Raw genomic sequence first — 16714 nt, forward strand, 5'->3', positions numbered from 1 at the left:
GGAGCGTCGTTAAACGCACGCTCGCGTGTGAATTTCATTTGTTTGGCTGTGTCGGGTGGTGGAAAGTCTTTAGGACACAACATTTGCAGAGATAATTACGTGGCCTAACCCAAAATTTCATTACGAATCGCAACTGATTTAACGTGTTAAGTTGTACAGTAGTACTAATGTTCAGCCTTAATTCACGGAGATCATGAATTCCTACTTTCACGTCTTTGCTGCTCTTGAACAATGCGCATGTACACTTTTTACATTTGACGCATAGTGTAGTGGTTAGCGCGCTGCGCTATAATCCCGGCGACCCGGGTTCGATTCCCGCTCACGGCCAACATCGGTGACGATTATCTGAACTGGTCCCGGGCCTCCCCTAGGTCGACTCAGCCTCAAATGAGTACCTGGTGCGGTGTGTAAACATCGCCACTAGGTTGACAAAGGCGGTCGGGCGTGGTGCTGGCCACCCACCCCCTCGTGTACCGTTCTGGCCTTGATAGGTGCTCGCTAACAGCACTTGCCCCGACAGTCTATTGAGGCTATATGGGGAATCTTTGTCTTTGCTTTGTGACTGACGTCTACGATTGTGACGAAGTCCGTTGACCGCGGCAATGTCGACGTGTGTTTGGCATCGACGTTTGTGATGACGCAGGCGGCTGATGTTGGTGATCGTAATGTGTTCATTGACTGATGATCATGATGATTGTGATGAGGTGGCGAGATGTTAACTACCTCGCCTGGTATGCAGGAGGTCGTGGTTTCGATCAAAACCCTGACGCCTGCTGTATATTTGTAGTTTTCCACGTCTCTCTCCCCGTGGTCGTGTGGATTTGTCTCCGGGTCCTCCAGTTTTTCTTTCCACATTTAGAATTATGATTACGTTTTCAGTATTTGGCTGCTATACATTTCCACACGACAAGCCAATTCGTTGAGCTATCATCTGCGACCAGGTCGCTTCTGTAAAAGAGCTATCCACCTCAGTGGACCTTAGCATGTAAAATAAAAAAATAGTTTCGTAAAAAATAGTTTAGTTTGATTTGTGAGGAGGTGATGAGTGTGGTGAACAAGCTGACGATTTCTGGCCGCGGTGTCTCTTCCCAGGCTTGGCTGACTACCATGGTGCCCACGTGTCTGGCTATGAAGATGATACTCAAACTGAAGAAGGGCATACGCGCTCGCTACCTCAAGAAATACGGGAAGAAGTGATCATCACCACGGGCTAGCCCAACTCGTCCTGCGCACACACGCACGCACCCCTCTTCCTGCCGCTTCATAGCGACTTGTGTTCAAAAGTGAGAGCGTCGACTTGTGCGTGAAGGAGTTGATCATCGTTTAGTTTCTCCTTCAAACGTTTTTTTCTTTCGAGGGTAATCCAACGACGGAATGCGGAGTAGACAAAGACGGGCATACACCGACAGTATACAATAAACTATGCAGTAAGGATGAGATGGTACAAGCAAGACAAAAACAATTGATTATTTGATGGAATTGCGACCCCTCCAATCTTGACGTTTCTTGGCATGATTGTAGTTTGGTGAATAGTTACATTCCTAGGAGCGACAGCGCTGGGCACGTGTGAATGAGTTAGGTGCTTCTGTCGCATGCTTGATTTGCGCCGCTATGTGTGTGCGCTTGCGTTTACGTGTGTTGTATTAGAACAGGTAGTCAGTCATAGCACTTGCCCCTTATAATCTGCAAGGCTACCTTGGGTGAATAGGAGTTTGTCTTCTGTTTTGGGGCTTTGGTTTATGCTAATTGTGGTGTTGGTTTTAAAGCTAAACATTTGAGCTGCATTGCACTATTAATCAACTGGTTAATTCACCTCACTGTGAAATTGCTTCTGTAGTGAGAATTATAGCGTTGAGTTACCACCATAGTTTAATCGCAGCTTTGGTTAAGGGCAACGTGGGATAACCGCTGCTTGGATGGCTTACAATAGTGGGCTAGCTGTTCGTGAGACTGAAACGTAAAACAAAAAATGTGGTTTAATTTAAGCGACGCAAGTGTCTTGTGTCAGGGGAAGCGAACGTTTTGCGCGTCGTCGAGCGTTTAAACTTTGGGGTTGCGAGCAGCCGCAGCGTTGTGCACTTGGACAAGCTCGGGGAATGGTTCCGAGTCGTGCGGCGCGTGCGACAGCAGGTGTCGCTGGAGGAAACTATAAAGTCGCGTTTAGTTTGTGTGTGTGCCGGATGCGGTGATTGGCGGCGGTAAAAGGAAGGCTTCGTCGGTTTGTTTTGTGCAGCCGGTGCAGAGTCGAGGGGGAATTAAAAGAACGTGGATTGAAACGAGTCGATTTGTTTTACGTGGGTGAGAAACTTTTGAGCCTCGAAGCTGATTTGCAAGCATGGCCTGTTGGGGGGTGGACCTTGGTGGAGGAAAAAAAATAAGTTACAGCAAATCGTCAACATTGCAGACACCGAGGAAGGAAACGCATTTGATGAATTTAAACATAAGAATATGTTTTACCCTTTGTGGCATTAAAACAGGTGTTGTGTTAAGATGTTCAAACACCAAATGGGAACCTTTTGCAAGTCATCAAGTCACTGCATTAACCCCACACAACAGTACTTGTGGTGAACATGCAGACACAACATGCTCTTCTTATTCTTGGTTCTTTCGGTAAAGTCACGTAGAAGGGAAACAATAAAATAATACAAATATAAAACAATACAATTCTCACGATGTTTCGACTGCAACACAAGCAATCGTCATCAGATGTGAAAAACAGCAAGAAAATGTTCTTGCCGTGTCGTGAGAATTTTTTTATTTTGTATTTTTATTATTTTATTGCTTTATCTTTTTATTATTTTTTTGTTTCCCTTCTACGTGACTTTACCGAAAGAACCAAGAATATGAATCCCTGCAGTCACGAAAGCTTTCAATCAAAATTTAAAAACATGCTCTGATAATATTTGGAATTGTCTACTGAGGCATCTGATTTATTGCCAGAAGGGTAAAACCTTTGATACTGGCAAAAAGGTCCCATTTTGAAGCATTTGAAGAACTTCACCGTTTAAGTGCAAGCACCATTCAAGTATCACTGGCAGCAGCTAACGCAGAATTATCACGCTAACTCACGCCGGGAGGTTCGCTTATAAATCACTCCTGCCCAAATTGTGAATTTATGGGGAATCGTCGAGTTTTCTTTATTTAAATTTATGATATCTAAATTATGATGTAGTGGAAACTGGCAGGATATTAGCACACCTCTTGGGAGGAGAATTTTATAGTGTGCCTATATAGAGCTTGTGCTGACCTTTGCATATGACAGACAAATAAAATTCCTGCTGATTGCCTAAACAAGTCCAGCTGTGCTTATATCCGAAGTGTGTTGTATAGGAAATGGCCTTTTGCCCCCACCTCACCCATCTTTGTGAAACATTGACTCCTCTACTTAAGAACGAGGTCGGTTCCAGAGGTCTGTGTTCGTAAGTCGATTTCTTCGTAAGTCCAACTTTACTCCCGTCAATTCCGAACGTGTTGTACGGCATGTACACTAAAACACGGGGAATGTCTTTACAAGTTGTAAAAAATCCCGTAGATGTAGATGCCACTGGTTGTTCACGTTCTGCAGGTGGAGACTGCCACCACCGTCATCTGTCGCACGGCTGTTGAACTTTCGACTCTCGGTCCGACCAGGCAACTGGACACACGGACATGTTTGTTCGTATCTCTGAAAGTTCGCAAGTCGAATGTTCGTGAGTGGAGGAGCCCTCTCCATCCTGTGGACCCCTGGCACAGTTGTACTGCCTACGCAGCTTGCCTCAGAAGTCGCAAACGGGTTTTGATTCCTTACCCGTACCCGGCCGCACCAGGGTCGAACACGGGTACCCTACCCGATACCCGGCTACCCGTACCCGGCCGGGTATCGGGTAGGGTACGGGTACCCGATTTCGAACTCTGGGATGAAGCCATGTTGCAGGTGCGGGTGGGTTGATTCTAGGAACTTGAATTGTGAGAAGAGACAAGACGTTGGGAACTGAGTGACAAACGGTGACTCACCAGTGACTCACAGCCTACCCGTACCCGGCCGCACCAGGGTCGCAAACGGGTACCGGTACGGGTAGCCGGGTATCGGGTAGGGTACGGGTATCGGGTACCCGGTTGCGACTTCTGGCTTGCTTACACCAACAAACCGACAGTACGGAGCTACGCGAAGCACTGAAACCATGGGATGGATTCACTCGCCCTTGCTGGCTTCACATGGGTAGAGGAGGAAAGTTCACTTTTGCTGCCTGATCTTTTGATGAAAACCTGCCAATCAATGCCTTCGTCGCCAAGGATGGACCAAAAACTGTCCACGAGTTTTTATTTTGGCCGTTTCAGCGACCTGCGAACCTGGCTCAAAATCTTGAATATTTATCCTGGAGGAGGAATCCGATGAGCTGCTATAAAACGCTTTCACAGATGTCTAGAACGTTACAACAACAAACTATGATAAAAAAAATGCAATATGAATGCAAAGTATAGGAAATGTAAACAAATCACCCCCCTCGTCACGGCGTCACAAAAAGTCAGACCCCCCTCAAATATGACGTCACAAAGCTCTGCCCCTCCCCCAAAACCATTAAACATGCTTCAAATCGCTTTAAACTATTGTCATTGTAGTGCGTATTTAATGTGGCGCTGCACTCTGATGTTGGAGGAGTGTTATAACAATTCCATATTCATTTAAAGTTGCGCATTTTGATGTGACGTCACATTTCTCACCACCCCCCCTCGTCACACATCGTCACACATGTCTGACCCCCGCCCCCCAGGTGCGTGACGTCATTTATGGACGGCCCCTAACCCCTCGCCCTCTTCCAGGGCACTCGTCGAATCCGTCTCGGCCAGTAGGCGGCTCTTGTCAGTGATGATTAAACTCATTTATTTAGAACTGCTTTTGCGTTTAGTTTGTTGTCCTTCCCCCCGCACCTGCGATTAGCACGATTGGGTTACGTACGGCGCGAAAGAAGTTCAGCATTCAACATACATAATGGACAAGTCTCACCTCGCACTCGTCACACACAAAGTGCCTGCCACGAATGTCCCACAATACTTTGCTGAGCTCATCAAGGAGCATGAACCATCACGCGAACTGCGCTCATCCTCGCAGTAGCAGCAGCGGATTGTGGCTCGCCATCAATGCGCTTCTGCGGCCGTCTGGAACGCTCTTCCGAAATGAGGAATCCACCAGAGCGATGCGCTTTTAGATTTAGTTTGAACACTCATTTCTTTAGAACTGCGTTTTGTGTGTAGTTTCTTGTCAATCCCTTGCATCTCAGATTTAGCACGGTTGGCTACGTACGGTGCGAAAGAAGTCCAACGTACAGCAGCAGTGCATATCCTCGCCCGGCAAAGAGAGTCCGGTTGCTGCTGAGTCAATGTCGCCCTCTAGTGGAGGACGAAGATTTGAACTTTATAAAGAGTAGCAGCGGTTTCAGATCGTGACGAGCGGGGGTTGGCGTGTCGCCTCGGAAACGCAAGGCTCACTTTTCCTCGTGTCCGCTTCGCCGGGAAAGCTTCGCCTACGATCAAGACTCATGTCCATGTGTGGGCTGCCTCGGCATGTGCTGGCGATCTAACTCCCTCAAGCTGGTGTACAGGAGGGCATGGGTTCAATCCAGACCGTGACGCCTGCTGCTGTATATTTGGAGTTTGCCTGCGTGTGTGTGTGTCTCTATCACTCCTCCCCGTGGTCGCGTGGATATTTCTCCCTCCACATTTCGAAACGACACGCGTTTCGAGTATCTGGCTGCTATAAATGTTCACATGATTCGTTGAGCTATCATTTGCGGCCAGGTCGCTTTTTCTTCTTGATTCTTTCGGTAAAGTCACGTAGAAGGGAAATTAATAAATAATAAAATAATACAAATAAAACAAAATAATTCTCACGACGTTTCGGCCACAACGCAAGCAGCCGTCCTCAGGTGAAGACCAGGCCTGTCGGGGAGACAGCGTCATTCATTATTTTGTTATGTTTTATTTTTATTATGTTTTATTATTTTATTATTTCCCTTCTACGTGACTTTACCGAAAGAACCAAGAAGATGAATCCCTGCAGTCACGAAAGCTTTAAATCGAAATTCAGGTCGCTTCTGTTATAACCCCTCCCCCCCCCTCAAGTGTCACATCTGACACCGTGACGTCAAAGCGCGCCCCCCCCTCCTTCCCGCCCCCGATTCGCGGGGCCCGAGGCAGTCACCCCGATTCGCCGTGCCCTCGGGACGGCTGTGATTGTGGAGATCGTGTTACCGTACTACCACACGGTGCTGGATTAGCACGGGATAGGTCCGGTGTCAGAGATGGATGTTCCCCGTTGTCACGACGCTTTTTGTTTAAAACGGGGGGGGGGGGGGGGAATGTTGTCCCCCAGGTTTGCAATGTTTCGCCTTGGCGCACCGGGCGGTCGAGCCGAAGCTTCGTGTTCTGCACCCTGTCGGGAAGAGCGCGAGTCGCTCTTGGAGAGATCGCGAGAAAAATACGAATAATTTAAATTGATGGATTTAATAGGTGAGAGACGTGATCGAGTCTTTAGCCGAGAGCGGGGGTCGTGATGCACGCCGAACTCGTCTGGAGAGAAACATCTGGAAGTGATGAATGTCGCGGGTGATACCAGGCCGTACACAATTGTCGGCCAGGGGCGGTGTGGTTTGTGTGCCGCATTTAATAACTTGAACCGTGGCCAAATATACCAACTCCACTGATTAACACGCTGGTACCAGCGTCAGCACCAAAGACAAAGATCCCCCGTATAGCCTTAACAGACTGCTGGGGCAAGTGCTGTGAGCGAGCACCAATGAAGGCTGGCACGGCGCACGAACCGGTGGGTGGCCAACACCACGCCCGGCCGCCTTTGTCTCACCAGCGACGATGTCACTCATTTGAGGCTGAGCCGACCTAGGGCGGGAGGGCAAGGACCGAATGGGATAACCGTTACCGGTGTTGCGCCAACTCGAGTCGCCGGGTTCATCGCGCAGCGCCGCTAACCGCTACACTACCGCTCTACAGCATCACCACCAGCCCCACCACCACCACCGGCCCCACCACCACCACCACCATCAGTCGGAGCACCGATAGCAACAACCTGCAGCGCCAGGGCCATAACCAGCGCCGACCTCCAGCGCAACCATGAGCGCACGCTACCTCGCACGTACGCACGCCGGCGAGGAGATAGCGCGTTATCTGGCGAGGACGTGTGCGATGGATAAGGACGGTCGCTCCGTCTGTCGGTTAGCTTGGGTGGGGGTTGGGTTGGTGGTGGTGGTGGTAGGGGTGTGTGGTGTGTGCGTGCGGGGAGGTGAGGGTGCAGCAGGGGGGTGGGATAGTCGTCCGTGGTTAAAACTTAAAACATCACCAATTCCCCATCACCGCCACCGCTCATCCTCCGCTCAGCTTCTGCGGGCTCTCGCTCACTCACTTCATTCTGACGAGTCGCATTCACCGACGCATATGCTGTGGGGGGGGGGGGGTCATGCGTAAAGGGATGCAGCGTGAGTCGAGGAGTTGGGACGAGCTTGCGGCTCCCACGACTGCATGAGCCACGCGCCACGTTTCTCGCGCGTCCAGACGGGTAAGAGAGAGGGAGAGAGAAATTGCGTTCGTTGTGAGATGATGTCTTCTTGGTTCTTTCGGTAAAGTCACGTAGAATGGAAATAATAAAATAATCAAATGAAAAATAAATCTTTTATGATCAAATATTTATTATATTTATTATAAAATATTTTATTATGTTTTATTTTTATTATTTCCATTCTACGTGACTTTACCTAAATAATCAAGAAGATGAATCCCTGCAGTCACGAAAGCTTTCAATCGAAAAAGAAAATGATGTGTTTATTACCTGGTTTAGGGCTGCGATGTGTGGATCTGTCACCTCTCCTGTTGCCTCGTGGTCTGACTTCCCTCGTCCCATCAATCGCAGGGGTTTCTGATTGATATGCGAGCTGTCCCGAGTGACACTTCACGTGTTCAGAGTGTAGCGGCAATTGTAAATGTTGTGGTGTTTTTGCTCTTCTAACGCAGCGGTGTGCTGAGCTCCTACCTAATTGGCACGCTTTGTTTACGTGACAAAGCTTATTAAGTTGGCTGTGTCGGGTGGTGGCGGGTTAACGACACATTTATACTTTTATTGTAGATAATATTGTTTCGCGAAAGCCGACGTGTTAGACTCTTTAAAGTGTGCTTTTAAAACAGTGCCGCGAAGCACGGAACTACATTGCATAATATATATGTTATTGCATTTATAACACACGTTATGTAACTTATACTGTCAGTGTATTACATGAATACATGTCGCCCCGACGAACCACTAGTGATGTCACATTGCTTTGATTAATCGATAAAAATGGGTTATCACCTCTTTCATTCAATGCATAGATCCGCGCGCGCGGCTGTGTGTAAGAATCGGTGAAATCACTGAGTCAATTCGCAGCCTGAATTTATCCCAATAGTACATCTGCCCAGAGCAGAAATTGGTCCCACCTAAGGTAGCAAACCTTTAGTCGTATCGATGTATTTATACGGGGCGAATAAGAGGGATTCGTTTGGCCAGCCCACTGATTTCAAGTCGTTGTGGCCAATAACAGCACAATTCGCTGTTATTGGCCACAATCATTACATTGGAAGCGTCTCAAGTGACGCCACCTCAGTTCACGGTCGCGACGAAGTGAAACATCTCTGGTCCGGGCCCATGGACAACCCCAACACGGAACGCTTGCAACGATTCACCTCCCGCAGTGACTCATTTGTTACGGTTCAATTCAACAACCGTAACTTTCGTTTTAAATGTATTATTAATGGAGTGTTTGCAGTCTTTATGTGGTATTTGGCATTCTTCTATGTTTGGTCCATACCATTGATGAGAGGGCTTGGCTTGAAGTGGGAATAAACCTGAACAAACCGGAGAAAACCCATCACGCATCCGAGGAGATCTCACACTTAGCCCAGCCATCTCGTGGCCACACCTCGCAGTCCCAAGCCTATAGCACCTGGCAAGTTCCCCCCCCCCCTTGCAGGCTGCAGACCCATCCGAAAACTGGCCAGGCCCAACGCCTGCTTAGCTTCCGGAAACCGACGATATCTGGCGTATCCAGCGGTGGTTGAACCACTGCTGTCCGTGATCCGTCTTATTCCGGGGACGCGGACAAGTTAGAGACGCGCACGGTCACGGCGAAGGAGTTGGGAGAAGTTTGGCCGCGATGTGCGTGACGACGAGAGCGCTACCAGGGAGGCAGGAAGGGTCGTGACCGGGGGGCTGGGCAATCAAAGCAACGAGGAGAGACTTTTGTTTGGGTTTCTTTCGAATTTGGTAAAAAAAAAATAAACCTCAATATTTCAAAAGCTGCAATGCAACGTGAATACGAGACGGTGGTGGTCCTTAATGAAGAACGTCACCGTACAGTCCTTGATGAGCCGCGTGCGACTACGAAGCTGCAAGATGCCGACCCCTTCCCATGGTGAACTGGGCTTCCATGGTAAACTGAACTTCCACGGTGAACTGGACTCCCATGGTGAATTGGACTTCCTCGGTGAACTGGACTTCCATTGTAAACTTGACTTCCGTGGTGAACTGGACTTCCGTGGTGAACTGAACTTCCGTGGTGAACTGGACTTCCGTGGTAAACTGGACTTCCACGGTGAACTGGACTTCCGTGGTGAACTGAACTTCCGTGGTGAACTGGACTTCCGTGGTAAACTGGACTTCCACGGTGAACTGGACTTCCATGGTGAACCGGACTCCCATGGTCAATGGGTCGGCCATTTATTTTTTGTTTCTAATTTAAAGAGCCGCACTGCAGAACTTCAAGAGCCGCAGGTGGCCGAGCCTCCTTCCCCATTGGGTCTCGACCATTCATCACTCAGGATAATCAGCAGCCGCAGCAGCAGCAACATTGCCAGCGTATCTCGTCTCTGGACAGCTTTGGCCGATGACACGCGTCTGACAAGAGTGGAACGCCGCGCGTGAATTATAGCCGCGGTTTTTTTTCATTGAGTCGCACGCCACCACGCATCTCTTAATTGAACGACTAATTATAGAAGTGAACCCTGGCGAGGCCACGACGTGGGGAGGTGGGGGGGGGGGCTTTTCCTCCCTCCACTACCCCGCCCCTCCCCCACCTTCACCCCCAATCATCTCCGCACGAGTGGTGGGGGGGGGGGGTGCCCGTCTGTTATTGCTCACAAACACAACGCGCATTCATTCGCGTGGCAACCGTCCGCGTTGTGTGGTTGAGTCGAAACTTTAGCGACGTTCGGCTGCCGTGTGTTGCCTCGCAGTCCAAGCGCCCGGGAACAATCGCGGCCGTGGAGTCGTCGGAAGAACGCTCGACCGATATTCTGGGCCACAGCGAAATTAGAATTCGTCGATCGCCGCCGACCTTTTTTACGTTTGGCCGAAACATTCGGTGGACCGCGACGTCTCTCTTCAACCGAGAGCGTGTGTGGTGGTGGTGGCGGTGGTGGTGTTTTTTGTTTGCCTGTTGTTGAGATTGTCCAGCAGTGGATCCACCGAGCCGCGTGGTGAAAGTGTGGCCTAGTCACCACTCACGACCCGCACGAGGCGTGTGGAGGGCTTTCATCCAGCGGTGGACTGGGGACAAGACTGTCCTTGCTCGCTCGCCACCGCGGCTCTGCCCGAGTGTGGGTCCCGTCGCGCAGTTCAATTGCCTCGGCTGCAGACGGCGCTGTGGACCTTTTTTGCCGAAGATGAAAAGCAAAACAAAAATGATCTCATCGATAAGCGCCTCGGCTGATCAGCGTCCCCTGCGTGTCCGGGCAAAACTTGGATGCTTCGTTAACACAAACGCAATTATAATCTAAACGTTAGAGACAACGACGCCACTGCATGGACGTTAAGGAGCACAGCATTCGTCGTCGAATTGGAGAGTTTTGACTCTGTGTGGTAGGGACCCGCACAGATGGATTCAGTAATCCAGTTCCTTGCGGACCTAGCGTGGCCAGCCTCTCGGCTGTTGTTGCACGTGGGCTGAAGGAGCGAGCAAGAACTTTACAAAGCAGGTGGGACAAAGGCGGCACGAGACAGCCAAAACAAGACAAACGTATAATTCACGTTGCAATCTCACCACCACCAAAGATTGATTCAATTCATCGATTATCTCGAGGAATTGTAACCCCCGTAGCAGCAGTGTCGGCCGTGGGGGAAACTTAAACATACTTCACCACTATGGTCGATGCGGGTTTGCCAAAGTGAGAAGAGTAACCGCGACCGGACGAGGCATCACTCGCCACGTGCCAGCAAAAGCAATCTCTCAGATCTCCGCCGGCTTTCATAGTTCAGTGCGAGCCCAGCAACGCGTCTCGCCCTCGTCACCAAGTCGACGTTTCGGTCTCCAAGCCTCGTCGGCGACTCTCTGTCGAAGCCGCTCGCGGCGCGCGCTCCGAGGGTCGCGCTGCAGAATTCGTCTCTGCTCAGTGTCTCGCCGCCCGCCTCCCCCCGTCACGGAAGGCAGCGGAGCTGATAGCGGCGATAGACCGCAACGGGGGGGAGGAGGAGGGGGGGGCGGTGGTGGGGGGTGGACAACTATGCGAGAGAAGTGGGTGAAAAGTGTTACTCTTCTTCTTGGTTCATTCGGTAAAGTTACGTAGAAGGGAAATAATAAAATAATACAAATAATACAAATAAAACATAGTAAATTAATTGAATTATATTATTCTATTATTTTACTATGTTTTATTTTTATTATTTTATTATTTCCCTTCTACGTGACTTTACCGAAAGAACCAATAAGATGAATCCCTGCAGTCACGAAAGCTTTAAATCGAAATTTAAGTGTTACTCTGCCAGAGAGATAGAGACCGCGAGCGATCTCTGTGGACGCCAGGGGGATTTTGAGTGCTGATATGACCCGAGCCTTAGCTAGATACGCGGGCAGTGTCTCCTTCATATTACTGTCTCTCTACATACATATAAAAAATCCACTAAAGTAGAGATTGTTGTTGTTGTTACACAGTCCATCAGCTCCACAGCGGCCTTCTGGGAGTGTGTATTTGCAGCAGCATTGATTCAGTGCCGGGCAGACGCTGGAATGGTTTCGACGTTAAGTGTCATCATCAGCAGCGTGATGCTTGCTTGCCCGAGCCCCGCTGTCTCGGCCTGACTCGACTCTGCTAACCCCAGGGTGGTGGGGGGGCATAACACCGAGTCTAACCGTGCTCATGCTGAAAAGGACATAACTCCAATCCTCACTCGAAACTTTCGACATATTTATGCTGAAACTCTGAACATTCACTTAGAAAACAAGCGTTGGGATTTGCTTAGATTATTTTGCTGCTTTTCATGGCCCCTTTGTTGAGCTATCATTTGTGGTAGCCGGGTCGCTTCTGAAAAATAAGTTAATGCCTCAGTAGGCTTTGCCTGATAAGATGAGGATGGTTTAGTAGTATTTGTATGTGTTTGGGTGATTTATTTACCTTCATTGTACTTTGAACTTCTGTCATGTTTATGTACTGTTTGTTGTTGTAACTTTCTTACCCGGCCCTAAACTGGACATGTGTGAAAAAGAGTTTTAAATCTCGTCAGATTCCTCCTCCAGTATCAATACAGATTCTGATTCATTCAAACCCGAACCATAAGCGTAAGCTCACACTGCTACTCTAACCTTGAATATGACCCCAAATTCTAACTTGAACCTTCACCCAAGCCAGTTTTACATCCATAACCTTAAACTCAGCCTAACACTAAGCTGCAGAATTACGGTCATTTGCGTGTTAAAGATCGTGCGCGCGTTACAAATTGCATTTAACCTCTAAACCCGAATTACGTCCCTTTAATGATCTAACGTGCTATCCCCTAAACCGCTCGCTCTAATCCTGACCGCATTCGTCGTTTAGGCCGTCATGACTCCAGCCAGCCGTAACTAGACCCTCTGTGACGCAACCACCCCCCCATCCCCCCCAGAATCTTCATTGCCAAAGGACCTTTATTTGGGTCTCTGTGACACTTTCCCAAATTAACACGTGATATCTCTTACGCAAGTAACATTGATTGTATAAGAGTGGTCATTTACAGCTCATTTCTCAGTCAGCTGCTCAATGAAGAGCTTTCAACGCAGCATCCGGTGGTGGTGGTGGAGGTTGTTTGACCATACTTCACCACGCTGGTCAGTGTGAGTTGGTGAGCGTGGGCCAAGTCTCCATTCAGGCATCATGCATGCTTGTGGGACATGTATGTATGTTGAACTTTGTTCGCACCGTACATAGCCAACCGTGCTAATCGGATATTCGACTTTCGAACTTTCAGAGTTACGAACAAACCTGTCTATATGCAGTTGCCTGTTCGGACCGAAAGTCGTAAGTTCAACCGCAGTGCAACAGATGGCGGTGGTGGCATCTACATCTACAGAACGTGAAGAACCAGTGGCATCTACATCTGCAGAGCATGAAGAACCAGTGGCATCTACATCTGCAGAACGTGAAGAACCAGTGGCATCTACATCTACAGAACGTGAAGAACCAGTGGCATCTACATCTGCAGAGCATGAAGAACCAGTGGCATCTACATCTACAGAACGTGAAGAACCAGTGGCATCTACAAAATGTGAAGAACCAGTGGCATCTACATCTGCAAAGCAAGAAGAACTGGTGGCATCGATATCTGCAGAGCATGAAGAACCAATGTTATCTACATTTGCAGAGCATGAACAACCAGTGGTGTCTACATCTGCAAAGCATGAAGAACCAGTGGCATTTACTATATCTGCAGAACGTGAAGAACCAGTGGCATCTACATCTGCAAAGCAAGAAGAACTGGTGGCATCGATATCTGCAGAGCATGAAGAACCAATGTTATCTACATTTGCAGAGCATGAACATCCAGTGGTGTCTACATCTGCAAAGCATGAAGAACCAGTGGCATTTACTATATCTGCAGAACGTGAAGAACCAGTGGCATCTACATCTACAGAGCATGAAGAACCAGTGGAATCTACATCTGCAGAGCATGAAGAACCAGTGGTATCTACATCTACAGGAGATTATACAATTTTTACAGCCATTCCCCGTGTTTAGTGTGCATACAACACGTTTTGAATCGACAGGAGTAAAGTTGGACTTACGAACAAATCGACTTACGAACAGACATCTGGAACCTAACTCGTTCTTAAGTAGAGGAGTCCATGTATGTTGAACTTCTTTCGCACCGTACGTAGCCAACCGAGCTAATCGGAGGTGCGCGGAGGGTGAGGACAAAAACACGAAACACAAAAAGCAGTTACAAAGAAATTAGTTTTCAAAGTATATATTTTAACAGAACACATATGTACATAAAAATTTGTATTTTCCATGTGTACGTATAATTAGTTGTATATATGCGCACATATATGCCATGCATGTACCAGAGTTAAATTCCCGGCAACGGCTAACATCAGTGGCATTGACCAGCGTGGTGAAGTATGGCCAAACACCCAGCAGCGGTATTAACCAGCGTGGTGATGTATGGTCAAACACGCAGCAGGGGCATTGACCAGGGCGGTGAAGTATGGTCAAACAAACCCCGCATGACGCCTTCATCCGGCAGCGGTTTCACGAAAGGGCCGTTGAGTTCCACGCGTGCGTCAAGTTGCGTGACATTCGCCGGAACGCGGCGTGCACATGCGTCACGTACGCACGCTGCATTTAAGTGCATTGACAACCTACTTTTGTGCGCGTGTTCCTTTGTGCAACCCCCACACACACACACCGTGTATCTTCGTCTCTTGGGCAAAATGAGTAGCAGCACATTCTTCGCAATTGATTTCGTCCAAAGGTCACGCTATTTGCTTTCCTGTTTGCGAGCGCCCATTTGATGTTTTCATGTGAACGGCGTTTCGCCTCTTTATCTCGCGAAACGAACGTCACGGGAAAACCGCGCTCGCAATTCCTGGCCCGGGCCTTAAATGTTACCTCCTAATCCGTGTTTTGCCAGACGGAGGATTTTTCCTTTTTGTCTCGGATGGAAAAGCCAAAACAACTCCCACCACCCCCCCCTGGACGCAATAATCGTGAGGGGAAGTGCTCTAAGAGCCCAATATCTGTTGTGGGGCAGGGTAATAGTCAGGGTCGCTTCCTCCCCGAGGCTGTCCACGGACAGTCGGGGAGACCGCCCCGGGCCCCGCGCTTTGGGGGGGCGCCGCAGCTCGATGTCACGGTGTTTAGACGCAATCTTTGCGGTTTATCTACGGCAGGGGTGTGGGGGACCTTTTTTCCTGCCAAGGGCCATTTGGATATTTAAAACATCATTCGCGGGCCATACAAACTTATCAACTTAAAAATGAGCCCGTTATATTTGGTCAAACATTTAATTAACTCACGCCAAATGCGATGGCTGGAACTGCTTTTCTTTGGCGAAGCGTGTGATGTTAGCTGGTATTGATGATGTTGCTACTCGCAACTGCTTTTCCAGGTTTGCTCCTAGATTTATTGAATTTCGAGTCCCGCCTGCGGCTGCCTTGGCAGGGCCACACCAAATGATTTCGCAGGCCTTATACGGCCCGCGGGCCGGACGTTCCCACCCCTGATCTACGGGAACCTCTTTGCCAATGCTGTGTATGAAAGACAGTGAGGGAAAAAGTTTTTGATCCCCTGCTGATTTTGTACGTTGGCCCACTGACAAAGAAATGATCAGTCTATAATGTTAATGGTAGGTTTATTTGAACAGTGAGAGACAGAATAACAACAACAAAATCCAGAAAAACGCATGTCAAAAATGTTATAAATTGATTTGCATTTTAATGAGGGAAATAAATATTTGACCCCCTCTCAATCAGAAAGATGTCTGGCTCCCAGGTGTATTTTATACAGGTAACGAGCTGAGATTAGGAGCACTCCCTTAAAAGTGGGCAAACGTACAAAATCAGCAGGGGATCAAATACTTTTTTCCCTCACTGTACATATATGTGTAAGAATAGGCTTTTACCCTTCCTGGCAACAACGCAGATGCTAAGGTGTTCAAAGCACTAAACAAGGCATCAAATCTGCATGAACCACATGTACATGTGGCAAAACATGCCAACACACGTGCTCTGGTAATGTACGCATGGTCTTTGCAACTGATTGGGCTGCACTAGAGACAGAAAAGCCTTCTCTCTGACATCGTCTCACCACCGGTGTTACACCAGAGAACAACGCCACAATCATCTTCTTATATTTGCATCAACTTGTGGTTGAGTTTGGAGGCTTCGAGGGCTTGCCCCCCTCCCCGCCCTGGTAATGGATGTTTTAATGCGGGGTAAGGCAACGTGATGCTGCGACCATCAGTTGACTAACCTCTGCGTTCGCGTGCCGCGAGGAAGTGAATCATCGCTGCTGGCGAGAGAGGTCGTGGGCCCGAGAAATTACTAAGCAGCGGGACTCGGCGGTCATCACAAAGTATCGTTCGCTGCGACCAGAAGGAAAACATTGCTGCAACATCATCATCATCGTAACGATTATGATGATGACGACGATCATGAACATCAGCAGGAGAAGCGTCGTCACATCGTCGTCTTCATCAGCAGCAGCATCACCCGCATTTGAAGCAGCAACGGAGGAAGAATCACCATCATCAGCGGCAGCATTAGCAGCAGTAGAGGCAGTGGCGGTAGCATCAGGATCTCACCATCACGCTTAGCAGCAGCAAGTATCGGCTGCAGCACAATAAGCATCACGATCATCATCAGCAGAACAGCAGTAGCAGCAGCAAGAGTTTAAAGCGACATCGATATGAACATCGCAACGTTATGTCGCTATGGTCAGATCACCTTAA

The 16714-nt window shown here is 48.7% G+C and overlaps 1 protein-coding gene across 1 annotated transcript in view; it reads left to right on the forward strand.

Moving 5' to 3' along the window:
• The window catches only part of HSD17B12 (hydroxysteroid 17-beta dehydrogenase 12), a 35534-nt gene extending 32240 nt beyond the window's left edge, over positions 1-3294 (forward strand). The window contains exon 11 of the mRNA XM_061564286.1: positions 1093-3294. Within this exon, the coding sequence (XP_061420270.1) occupies positions 1093-1197 (105 nt within the window). The 3' untranslated portion in view covers positions 1198-3294. The remainder of the gene's footprint in view (positions 1-1092) is intronic.
• The last annotated feature ends 13420 nt before the right edge of the window (positions 3295-16714 follow it).

Source organism: Lethenteron reissneri, chromosome 33, assembly GCF_015708825.2.
Source record: "Lethenteron reissneri isolate LAM-NWPU_2019-01 chromosome 33, ASM1570882v1, whole genome shotgun sequence".
Classification (NCBI taxonomy): Eukaryota; Metazoa; Chordata; class Hyperoartia; order Petromyzontiformes; family Petromyzontidae; genus Lethenteron; species Lethenteron reissneri.